Here is a 12845-nt window from a genome sequence, read left to right as displayed (position 1 = left end):
AAATTTCCCGAATCCCCGCGGGAATCCCCGTTCCCCGTTTATAGTGAATCCATAGAACCCGAAGTGCCCCGCGCCCATCCATAGAACCAAGCCCACTGTAAATGAATTCTGGCCTTCTTTAACAAACATATCAATATTCATTTTTGTTAGCAGCACGCCACTCTATTATTTGATTCATGACCCAATTTATAGTGAATCTTGGAGACATGTTTTTGTTCTAAAAAATTCGCTTGTTTCTGGCAAACCACACACCCCAAAGAACTGCAGAATTTTACCCGAATTCTCATCTGATTCACTACACATCCTGTTTAGAAGTCAATTTGGTGCACTTTCTACATCCCTCAATGTCGTATACAATACCCATATCATTTCAGCATTCTTGAGCAAATGTACAATCGAAAAACAACTTTAACAAGTGTTTAATATCACCAACACACATAGTACAGTCAATAAGGACAGACACTCCTTTATTCCTGAGAAGATTTCGAACCAGAATGTTGTTATGACTCCAAATTCTGCTCTAGCCTTTAAACCGGTGCAGCCCTATATCGCAAGCATGATTTTATGCCATGTTTTACTTGAATGGATCCAGGCAATCATGTCTTTAGTGCCACACTCAGAAATACAAGTAGATAACTATAGCATCTACATCAACTTGGTTAAAGCCCAAATTTTACCTTAATTTCATCCCAGCTCTTCCTGTCCTCACTAAAGAACTTACAAACTTTCGAGTTATGGCCTACAGTTGTACTTCGTTGATCAACATGAAAATCATCCTTACCTTTCATCGGAATAAATAAACTGCTTATATATCAACATCTTCATAAATTCAAAAATAAACAAGAATAACCCCTTGCACCGAAGAAATGATGAAGTCCTAAATACCCACATGTCATTATAATTTCTTAAAAAAGTCTAGCACTCTCGGAAATTAGGTTTTGCAAAAACAACACGAATTATACTAATTCTGAGAAAGAAATCAGCAGAAAAGGACTGAGAACTCAGAGAGTCTTGAGGAGATCCTCTGCGCCAGAAACTGAGAATTCTCCCCCGGTTTCAAGGTTAATAGTCTTCACCTTGAGATCATCAACAACTGCAGCAAACCTGCGAGAACGAATGCCCATCCCTTTCTCAGAAAGATCAAGCTCGAGGCCAAGAGCATGAATGTATTTGGCAGATCCATCAGCTAGGAACTTGACAAACTTGGTGTCTGGGTAAGTCTTTGCAAATGCCTTGATCACAAATGGATCATTAACTGCAACAAACAACACATTCTCATTATCATTGTCCTTCCTAAACAATCAGGGCCATAATATACCTATCACTTTCACTCACTCGAAAGACGGATTTGCAACGAAGATCAATACTAAAAGAGTAGTGCTACATGCACAAAATTGGCTACAAATTTTTACAAAAAATGACAAGGCAATTGAGGTGTGGTGTTTTTTTGGGTGCTATATATATGAATACAGGAGGCTCATTCCGTCATTTTGTGAAAGATTTTGTATCCATTCATACTAAAATTGGACCACGACGCGCTATCAACTCAGAGGAAACAACATTTTATTGCCCGTCTGTTAAAATCCAGGGCTGCTTCCATAATCTGACTTTTACCTTTCAATCTCAACATTTTATTATTCGAAACAGGAATGCAAAAATTTATTTCATTGCAATCTAATCAGGATTCCTAACAGTCCAAGATTAGCAAGTAAATCATACATCAGAACAGGGAAACACTCGATCACACACTTATCTATCCACTTCAGATGTACAAATAACAAAAATGAAGTAAAATAATAACAATGTGAAAAGCAATAGCCATGCTAAAACTAAGAAACCATACCACTGATCAGCAAGATCTCACTAACACCCTTAGCCTTAAACTCCTCAGCTTTCTCGATAAATCCAGGCACGTGCTTCACACTGTCACGGTTCCAAACAGCAATTCTAATATAAAAGAAATCGAAATACACATGCATGTACATACACATACATGTGTATGATCTGGAGCTAACTGTATACCATACGTACATATACAATTAGCTCCAGATCTTCAATAAATCGTTAATCATTAACGATATTTGCAATGCACAAATGTACCTGCAAGTAGGAGTGAAGGCACCAGGAATGCCAAACATGACAATCTTCTTACCAGCAGCTAGAGAGTGCATGGAAACCTCTTCAAGCTGATCATATTCGTCGTGACGATGCAACTTTCCGTCAGGAATCGTGTCACCGACAGCAATTGGAGCCATTTTTTTTTTCAGTTTTAGTAGAATGTATGATTAGATTAAGCTCTGTGATGTGATCAATCACCTGGAAATGCTCTTTGTCTCTGTCTCTATATTAACTACTTAGCTGACGGACGTTACTCAAGTTTGTTAGCATTATTTTATCTCCTTTTTAGAGTCCGTTGAACAATACACAAATTTAGAGAGTCCATAAATTACAAAAATTAGGTGGTTTTGTTTTTGAAAAACAGTTTTTCTCTACGATTGTTTTTCTCTATGAATAATTTAGATAGTCATGTATAGTAGTAGCAGACTAGTGGTCTCGTGGAGGAGTTTGACATGTACTGATAGTAGATGTTTACCAGGTCAAGATACCTCGAGGGAATAAGTCAAACGAGCGACAGATTAGTAGATAGCTAGAAGTCAAGTACGGATACATGAGACCAAGTTATAAAGTTGAATAAATAAGCTTGGAAAACTCTTTTGTTTATATTTTAATTTTAATTTATTTATAAATAGCTGGTGAAATTTGGTATAAAATAAAAATATTCAAAAATTGAGTCAAATACTGAATTTTGGAAGAAAAAACTGAAATACAATGATCTACATTAAACAACTTTATGATCTGTTGATGCAGATTAATACTTATTCTTCTAAACACGAACTAAAATTTTCACACTCTGTATGCAACTAGGCGAATCAAATTTTAAATACACGATTCCAAACATAAGAATTTAGATAATCTACAAATCTAGACGGGGACGTGGAAACGGAGTGTTGCGTGAATAGAAGTGAATGAGAATAGAGAATCATATAAGACAATGGAAATATGATCACCGGCTTACAGTCACAGAGCAAGGCATATGAATTGTAAGTTGCATGAAAGGCCGAATCCTCTGAAACTGATTCCAGGTTCTGTTAAAGCGCCACATTCGTGAGTCCGGGACATACAAGTTAAGAAAAGATTCTCCAGTGAATTTAGGGGCCACACAAAGCATACCATGCACAACTATATGATTCACCATCTACATTTCATCTGTGCGGCACATTTTGTTATTGTTAAGTCCATTTTTTCCCAAATGCAGGAAGATATTTGTTCAAATTTCAGTATATGAGTACCAGAGAATTTTATCATTAAGCTTATGGAGAGGAATTTTGAGTCCTCGCAGCCTTTCCAGATATCTTTCGTGTAGGGAGCTAATTTAAGCAAGCCCTCTGTAAATTAGCCAAGTTTAACTCAAACAAATTTTTTCCCTAAGTTATATGGCGATAGAATGTGATTAAGATGTAATCGCGACCGGGTGTGATTTTTTTCAAATCTATCAGGGTTACGAGTATATTATTAAAAAAATGCTTTCACACTGAAAATACTGCTGCTGCTATGAGTCTGTTTGGTATAAGTTTAAAATCATGACACATGACTTAACAATATTACTATGAGTTCGTTTGGGTTGAGTTTAAAATTATGACGCATGACTTAATTTGATTTGATGTAATAAGCTCTAAATTTAAAATATTTGTTTAGATAATTTTGATTTATTGATAACATATTGCTTGTTAAAAATGTAATAACAAAAATAAAAATAATTTATGGGTAACTTATCACTTATGATCAACTTTTTAAAAAAAGGTTTAAAAAATTAAGTCACCGAAAAAAATATATCAAACTAACTTCTTAACTTTAAGTCAATTTCTAGCTTATTTATGACTTTAATTTAATTTTTGACTATTGTTACACAACAAACATTTTTCAGCATCAATTTTTATTTTTAAAAAAAACTTAAAAAATTAAGCCACTGAAAAAAGTATCTCAAACTAACTTCTGAATTTAAGTCCGTCTCTGACTTATTCCTAACTATAATTTAATTTTTGATTTGTTACACAAATAGACATTTTCAGCATAACGTTATAAATAGCTTTAAACCTCAGCTTAAAGACGGAGACAAACAGACTTCATGTTGTGTTTGGTTGGGATGAATTATTCTGAAAAGAATGTAATGAAAATTGAACTATAATATAATTATTTAGAAATTTCATTCATTCATCTATTCCATTCCTTACATTATGAACTAAACATAAGACTTTCAATTTGAAAAAGAATTTTTCTTAAATCTCATCATAACAATTTTGCATGCTATTTAGCATAGACAATCAATGTATAAGCAATAGAACCTGAGCTTAAGGAAAAAGGACTCCTGGCTTGCCACAAACTAAAAAGAATTGAGAACCAAAAGGCCAGTGGATGCAAGAATCGAACACACATGAAGCTAATGCTTGGAAATACTGTATTAACTGGTCATAATCATATCAGTACTAAAATAGCTTATCTACAGTTTCGATATAAACTAGTTACATTTAAACCGACTAAAATAGGCTTGACCGTGCAGAACACGATATTTGACTGTATCTGAAATTTGTGAAAAGAACAGTTAAAATACCAAACATGCGCAACCAAGAGAAAGGGGAGGAACAAGCTTCAACTTACAAGTTGGTTGTCGGTAGAGACCGACAAGATCATGCTGAAGCCTGAAGATACTATGAAAAAGTAGTCCATAGGAGTTCTGTTAACCATGTGAAGTGCATACTGATTTTGTGAGTTCTGATGTGTTCTACTTCATTATGTTCATTGTGTGTCCTTTTCTCTCTATGTTGGTCTTATTATTCAAGTATTTTGCACAATTGCTGTAGTTGTAGCATTTGCAATAACACTGGGACGTTGGATCGTGAGTGGGAATGCTAATCAGGAATGAGAATGAGGGATATGGTAATGGGTATCCCAAAAGGAGGATAAGGAATAATTACTGTCCAAGCGGGATTGAGATTCTCATTCCATATCAGAAAATTGCTAATTCAAACACCGGGTTTAAGGTTCCGATTCCCGTTACCCGGACTCATTAACCATGAACCAAACGCCTCCTATATTGCAATTTCAGGAGAGTATTAGCATATAATGACTCTGTTATAATTGCATGCAACGAATAATGGTCGAGATACATCTCTACACACTGTAATTAGATGAGCTTAATCCAAACACGAACAAATGGATTTAAGGTTCCAATTCCCGTGAATCGGTCTCATTAGCCATGAACCAAGAGTCTCCTTGTATTGCAATTTCAGGAGAGAATTTGCATATAACGACTCTGTTATAATTGCAGGCAACGAATAATGGTAGAGATACATCTCTACACACTCTAATTAGACGAGCTTAATCATATGATTAGGTGGTTTTATACATATAAGGACGTTGATGATGAATTATCAAGACATGAAGCTGCAACATGAATTTGAATTTAAGGAGCTGGCTAGTTAACACACATAATTAAAAAGAAAAATTGATTTAGAAACACAATTGCGGCAATGCATAGCATCATGAGCAATCAGCCTTAAAATTTCAGCAGAGTGACTGCTCATGATGTTATATCATCTCCTTCCTCTAGCTAGCTAGGATCTTGTGCTGTACGTACTTAGATCCGGGCCTCTGGCGCCACCTTAGAATGATGCCGGAGCCCAATAATCAGCTCCATTGTCACTCCCGACTTGGACGGTGCATGATATAGGGACAAGACACAACCCTTTACTTTTAAGGTCCTTTACCTCTTCAACTGATTCCTGCATCAATATTACAATTGGTAAATTTAGATTGTGTGCGTGAGTGTGTATTATACTTCCGCTATCTCATTTTATATGAACCACTTTCCTTTTTCCTTTTTTGGATGTTTAAAAAGAATAAATATTCCATTTATAACATCTACTTAAGATTATTACAATAACACATTCATAAATTACACTTATTTAAAACCCACTAAGTCTTTTTTTTTGACTAATATGGCTTATAGCCTTACAAAGTGAGTATCTGTTCGAAGATATTCTCGGGGTGAGCCAGAGTCGAACCCAAGACCTGGGACGACAGAGGATAAACCCTTAACCACTGGGCTATCCGATCGTGCTCCACTAAGTCTTTTTATATAATTAAAATTAAGTCAAACATTCATTTTTTAAAAACCGTGTTAGTCAAGGAGGCTTGTAGTTGGGAGGAAGGGAGTACCATACCAATTTAACTTTCAACAAAAAGAGAAAGCTACTGCACACACTTTATATCACTTTCTTTTATCACACAATATACAGTAAGCTTTAGCTTTTCCATGCATTTTCATAAATTCAAAGATTGCACATAAATTTTGGAAATTATATCAGTTATCACGATCCCATTTAAATTTAATTATGTGAATTAGAGATATCAACTCAATGCACTTAAAAGTACGTGTTCAAAAAGCAAAGTGGACAGTTATTGTGAAACAGACGTAGGACCGACTATCGGTAGTATAAATGAAACATTGATATTCACTCCTAGGAACTTACGGCTGAGTGTTGTTCCCTGGAGTTGTTGGCAGCTGATGCACTGCCCAAGTACGGCAAGCTGAGGGCCTGCAGCATTCAAGGTGAGAAAACCATAAAAATGACACATTGAAACACTAGTCTGAAGTTGAATGCATAGAGGAACACTGGCACAAGTTATAACTATATTAATGTGAACTGCCATCATTCTGACTCATTTCATGGTAGTTTGTAAAAACAAAACAAAAGTCTTTACAGCAACAAAACATCACCTCAATTTGACTTTGAAGGAATCTTATGTACCCAAGTGCTTCTGACAATACAGATGCTGTGTCAGTCTGCCAATATTAAATTAACTTGTTATTACTTTAAAATCAATATTAAGAACATGTACTCATGTAGAAAGATAACTTTATCATCTGGCTTTTTTGTGTTAGCATAATAATCTCCTCTTTCTGTTTGTAATTATTGGTTAATTAGTTAGGAGATGGAGTCATTAGTTTTGGAGCTTGATTATGAAGCCTCTATTTATTACCTTTCCAAACGGAGAAACTAGCTGGTGCAGGGCTGTTATTCTGTCCCCTAATTTCTCCTTCCTCACCTGCACATATTTAAAGAGTTTCACATTACAAATTAATTACTCCATACATAAACTAAAGAGAAATGCTACTTTCACACAGAGAAGTCACCCCCTCCGTTCTATTTATTTTTGTTCATACATCAGATTTTGTGTTTTATTCAATCATCTTAAACACACTAAAGTTACCAAAGAACTCGTGGTGAAAAAAAAAAAAAAAAAAAGTTACCAAAGAACTACTTCCTCCGTCCCAGTCATTTTTATACATCATAGAAGCATTAAAGCGCGTGCCGCGTCCTCGACCCTAATGTATACTCACAATTCAGGGACGGAGGGAGTATAGTGTTTTGTAAATAACTTAATAAAATCAATACTCAGCTTTCTATATAAACTGTATTTGGCGAATATTTTTGCAACAGGTAAAATTGGAATTATGACCAATTATATAAATGGGACAGAAGGAGTACAAAATTGACTACACGTGACATGAGGTGTAATGAGTTATTAATGTTTATTAGCCAATTCTGTAACTTTTTTCTGTGAAAAGAGAAGCAATAGAATTAATAAAACACTTCTATATTCACTTCATTTTCCCCTCCAACCGTGAATTTTCTACCCTTTTAACGTTTGTGTGGATGTGATTATAAATAAAGGACATCTAGATAACTATTCTCAGAATCACTAGGCTTCAACAAGTAGACAATCAAGAAAGACAACAGTTAAATTCCAAATATTATGAGAGAGAAATAGAGAGAGTTTTGTTAAGTACTTTGAATGTAGACGACTGTGTTGATGAAGAAGGTTGAAGTCTAGCTCTTTTCGCAGCCCCACCATTTCCTGTGCTGTTGCACTGATTTACCACAAACAGATAAAAATTTAATTAACAAACCCATCAATGTTTAACCATCTTTAATCATAGTTTAGGTAATAATGTTGAAAATTTTCTCTATAAAACTGTTAAAGGGGTCCATTGCCCTTAAATCAACTTTCATAAAGTACTTCACACACATGTGTGTGTTTTTTTTTCACTAGACAACAAATCTTCAAGGTAAGCATCAAACCCTAATTAAAAATGGGAAGGAATGATTATGTCACTGTAACGAAGTAAAAAATAGTGTCCCGGTGATCTATCCGTGATCGAATAATATTACCTCGGATGAGCGATCTGGCGGTGGATGTCGACTGTCCTTTATGTTGGAGAAATCCAACATGTTACTGGAACTTAAAGTGGTAACACAAGATGTTGGAGAAGAGACTGACATCACATGAGACCAACTAGGTTTTGATATGTTAACCTGCTGAGTTTCTGCATTAGTAGTTGGTGTGGTACCATAGACATGATGATAGTGGTTTGTCAAGTTCTCTTGTTTTACATGATCTGCAAAATTGGAGCCATTTGAGTCTTCTTGATGTAATATCTGTTCTTCCAGAATGTCCAGTTTCTGCATATGGCTCAGAGCTGATTTATCCTCGTCGCTCATTATTCCACCCCTATGAAATTAATTAAAGCACTAAACGGTTAATCACAATCAGTAATTCATTAGATATATAATCAAATGATATGTGCTAAATAAATATATGCATATACTGATGGTAAACATATGTGATTGACAAGAGAGACATGCTATAAGCAAGAGATATCAGTTGCTTGCATTTTTTAACATCAAAATATGTGGATTCATATGAAAGAGATACATGGTTACTTCTTTGAAAACAAAGTGATTTTCTTTGGATATCATAACCCTTGGAATAAAACATGTTATGCTTGTTCAAAAAACCTAAGCTTGATGATCGATCCATTAGTTTCTGATAAAAACTTGTGGGAGAGGGAGAGAGGGAGGGAGAAAAGGAGAGAGGGAGAGAGAGAGAGAGAGAGAGAGAGAGAGAGAGAGAGAGAGGGAGGGAAGGAGAGAGAGAGAGGGAGGGAGGGAGGGGGGAGAGAGAGAGAGAGAGGGAGAGAGGGCGAGAGAGAGAGAGAGATGTACATGAGGAGCTGGCTCAGTGACTGATATGTAGGTTCTTGAGTATCACTCCATGCTGACATAGATGACAAAGGAAATTGCTGCACTTGATTAGGAGGTGGAAGAGCCAAGACCGAAGAATGTTGTGGAGGAGCCGGTGAATTTTGTGGCCTCATAGTATTCATATTCCACCAGTTCGGACCGCCAGCCGCCATCAGTTGCTGCACAGGTGAGCTCTGATGAACAACATTTTTATTCATCCCTCCCCTTAAATCAACAACATATGAAAGCAGATGCCCTTTCCTCAGCTAATCACTTGGTTAAATAAAGTATAATATGAGATCCTAAAAAAAAGTTGATATAAAGTTACTTGAGAGGTCTTCCTGCTCTTAAATTAAGTAGAGAAAGTAGCTTGAAGAACCTCACAAGGTCCTTAATTTAGGAGAGAAAGAGAAGAGAGGAGTTTGAAATTATGGGGTTTTGAGAAGCTTTATTTGTCTCTGTGTTATCTATTTCTTTGCTACCTTTCCTAGCTTTTTCTTTTCTGTTTTTACATGAAATTTCCTTTCTTCCTTTCCTTTTTTCTCTTGGTATAAGCTTTAGCTTTATCAGCAAAGTGGGGTTGAAAAAAGGTGGTAACAATTCTCTGCAACTTAATGATAAAAGATAGGAAAGCTAAAGGAAGAAACTCAAATTTTGGATCCAATCAACGGGCCTTAGCAGCAACTATATATTAGTGCATCATTCATTATTTCTGGGCTCAATAATTATCATCTGAAAGACTGAAACTAGTTTAAAACTTTACTACAGTGAATCTTTTTTAAAATAATAAGTATATATAAGAAGGAATTTAGCAATGATTATTTGCTGGAGAAAAATGTATCCAGAATCAGATTAGTAGCATTTCATTTTAACTAAACTAAACCAGTCCATGTCCTTTCGCCTTTGTTGTTGGCACTGACATCAAGTAAATATGTGCCTAGAACAGCTAAAAAATAATTCAAGCAACATAAAGTATAATTTGTCAGAAAATATTCTACACCTTTCTTTATAAATCGATGTTAGAAAACATTCAACAAAAAAATCAGTGGCATAAATCATAAACTTATAACTGGGCTTTTTAAGCCGAATTTATAATTAAGAAACACCTTATTCCTACTGATTGTTTAAAAAACTTATAGTTTATAAGGTTGGAATGAGAAATTGCAAATCCTATTTTTTTAGTGAATTATTTTTATTTTTAAAATTTGATTTTACAAAAATATAAAGGATCAATAATTTATTGTTGTATTAATAATTTTTATACACGATAAATTGTTATACAAAAAAATTATCCAGACAATAAATTAAAAGTCACTTTGCACTTATATATAATTTCTTACTAATAATCAATAAACACTTTTTTAAATAAATCAAAGGGCCCCAATGATCAATGTAATGTTATAGCTTCAACTTAATTACCTCTGAAAAAAAAACAATTCTAAATTGGTCAATATAAAAATAAAATAAAAAAGCAGCATTTTTGCCGGATCCAGCACGACAATATGCCATACATTGAACAATAATTTTTGGAAAGAGGCTATTTACATCAAACGTAATTATTTAAGCAAGCTAGAAAGTAAAAGTTGTGTGGCAACTCAATAATGGACTTGATTAATTAAGGTTTTGAAAAAGAAATAAACGAGCAAGAATATCGATCAACATCTTATAGCTAGACACTAGCTTGTAATAGAAAAATTCTGATTTGTGAAGGCAGCCATGACTCATGAGTACTGGTCTCAGACTCTCAGCTCCGTTGCTGCACTTATTACTAGAGAAAATAGAAGTCGTAAATAAAGTAGAGTAATATATTGTTGTTTTCCAGGGTCCGTGGTGGGTATGGATCAAATCATTTTTCCGTAAATGGCACTTTCGGTCTGTCAAATTACTATATCCATATATATGCAATGCGGTCAGTTCATGCTTCAAATATAGACAAGATGAGTGATGTTATGATTATTTATTCATAAATCATGTTCGGAGATTTACATGATAACAAACGGATCCGTGACTCCAGATCAACACAAAATACAAAATTCAAGTCTTTTTCAATATTTGATGAATTCCACTGCTGGCCTTATGAGTTTATTTTCCGAGATGACTCATCTACAGTTAACATTATTAAAAAAAAGATAAAATTGATTATCAATTTTAATCGGTTATGAGCTAAAGTTTTCGATTTTAGACCTTAAATCAACCCTCTACAATGATTGGTTTATGTATTGGTGTTGATTGGATATAAGAGATCTAACGATGACATTTATGATTTTAAAGACATAACCGACTGTTAAAATATCGTTTTAAATGTCACATTAACTATAAGACCGATCATAAATCATCGATCCGTTATAAGCCTTTCATGTCATGCTGTTTGACATAAATGACCGAGTATAGTCGGTCGATTTTAAATTCAACCTATTTTGTTGTCGGTCAATTTTGAATTTTATCTTTTTCATTGTCCATCAGTTTTAGACAATCCGTTCTATACAATTTTTTATGTTTTTTACGCTATAACAATATTTAAAATTTTTGGGTATATACAATTATAAATTCAGGTACCGTGACCCGCAGTGCACAAAACAATGTTATCTTGTAAGAAACTAATCAACAGGAAAAAGTATAATTCCGGGCCATGTTGTTCATGATTAACATCAAAAAGCCGTGGACGGGAGCAAAGTCTGGAGCATTAGGTTCGTTAGATCATTAAATATTTTAAATTATTACAACATACTCCCTCCGTCCCAACCATTTCTTTACACTTTCCTTTTTGGGATGTCCCATCCAATTCTTTACATTTCAAAACTTACCAAAAATAGTCAATGGGTCCCACCACTTCCTCACTTTTTCTTCCTTTTCACACTACTTTTTACTCCACTATCCTCTTTTTATACATTAAAAATCAATAGGTCCCACCACTTCACCCACTTTTCTTTCTCTTTTTCACTACTTTATACATATTTCTTAACCTCCGTGCCCAACCCATTTGATAGGAAATGGGAGGGACGGAGGGAGTATATAATTTTGTTGTTCATCCTGTCCCGTCAAATTTAGCCTATTTCTGTTAGTTAAAGCGTCTCACGTTTTTTAATTCAACTTATATATTCTCTACGAGTTATCTTCGTATACATCTTATGGCACACCGTTCGAACTATATTACGTAGTTAAACTCATTGAAAATGATTTATTTCATTGCAAGAAGTTAAGTGTCCTCAGACGCTGATTCGATTCATTATTGTTTCTCCATATGAATACATAGACGAAAGTGAAAGCAACTGCAGTAAGATTGATGATTATCTCTGATCGTAGCTCTGTAATCCATTGATAAATATTTTGACGGGTCACCGAAGTCATGAATGCTATGATTTAAAATGTGTGAGCACACTAAAAAATTTAAATTAATATTTTCTAAATATTAATTTAGTGATGAAAAAATTTGTTCTCATATAATCGATATTAATTAATATATAAACCTTTTTAATATAATAACCTGTTTGAAAATGATAATTTTTTTGGGTGCTAAACACATTACTGCAGAATACGGATTTTGTCGATTATTGTGTTAAATTTAATTAAACATAGTGGAACCCGCGGTTATATATAAAGCTTTTCTTCTCCTGTACTTCATTTCCCTCGTCTTCATTCTCATGATTTACAAGATACAATAAAATTTTTACTATTATTGAAGTTCGTCGTGCATTTTTT

The 12845-nt window shown here is 34.4% G+C and overlaps 2 protein-coding genes across 2 annotated transcripts; both read right to left on the bottom strand.

Annotated features, from left to right (window-relative positions):
* Positions 1-755: 755 nt before the first annotated feature.
* On the bottom strand, positions 756-2385 carry LOC108213066 (peroxiredoxin-2). Its single transcript, XM_017384807.2, has 3 exons — positions 2101-2385; positions 1844-1923; positions 756-1255 (listed from the first exon to the last, which is right to left on the bottom strand). The coding sequence occupies exons 1-3, from the start codon at positions 2253-2255 to the stop codon at positions 1002-1004; spliced, it is 489 nt and encodes a 162-aa protein (XP_017240296.1). The 5' UTR covers positions 2256-2385; the 3' UTR covers positions 756-1001.
* Positions 2386-5497: 3112 nt separating this feature from the next.
* Positions 5498-9807, bottom strand: LOC108213035 (transcription factor bHLH68). Its single transcript, XM_017384767.2, has 7 exons — positions 9129-9807; positions 8295-8634; positions 7913-7993; positions 7102-7167; positions 6839-6904; positions 6591-6656; positions 5498-5840 (listed from the first exon to the last, which is right to left on the bottom strand). The coding sequence occupies exons 1-7, from the start codon at positions 9362-9364 to the stop codon at positions 5721-5723; spliced, it is 975 nt and encodes a 324-aa protein (XP_017240256.1). The 5' UTR covers positions 9365-9807; the 3' UTR covers positions 5498-5720.
* Positions 9808-12845: the final 3038 nt, after the last annotated feature.

This window comes from Daucus carota, chromosome 3 (genome assembly GCF_001625215.2).
Source record: "Daucus carota subsp. sativus chromosome 3, DH1 v3.0, whole genome shotgun sequence".
Taxonomy (NCBI): Eukaryota; Viridiplantae; Streptophyta; class Magnoliopsida; order Apiales; family Apiaceae; genus Daucus; species Daucus carota.
Note: the sequence above shows the minus strand (reverse complement) of the source record. Positions and strands in the feature narration are given on the sequence as shown.

What these genes read in the sequence shown, in the direction of transcription:
- LOC108213066 (XM_017384807.2), bottom strand. Translation starts at nt 2,255, where the DNA reads ATGGCTCCAATTGCTGTCGGTGACACGATTCCTGACGGAAAGTTGCAT. An exon ending in GCCTTCACTCCTACTTGCAG is followed by an intron (nt 1,924 to 2,100) that starts GTACATTTGTGC and finishes GAACCGTGACAG; the next exon opens with TGTGAAGCACGTGCCTGGAT. An exon ending in TGAGATCTTGCTGATCAGTG is followed by an intron (nt 1,256 to 1,843) that starts GTATGGTTTCTT and finishes TGTTTGTTGCAG; the next exon opens with TTAATGATCCATTTGTGATC.
- LOC108213035 (XM_017384767.2), bottom strand. Translation starts at nt 9,364, where the DNA reads ATGAATAAAAATGTTGTTCATCAGAGCTCACCTGTGCAGCAACTGATG. An exon ending in TCACTGAGCCAGCTCCTCAT is followed by an intron (nt 8,635 to 9,128) that starts GTACATCTCTCT and finishes TTAATTTCATAG; the next exon opens with GGGTGGAATAATGAGCGACG. An exon ending in TCCTTCAAAGTCAAATTGAG is followed by an intron (nt 6,657 to 6,838) that starts GTGATGTTTTGT and finishes TGAATGCTGCAG; the next exon opens with GCCCTCAGCTTGCCGTACTT.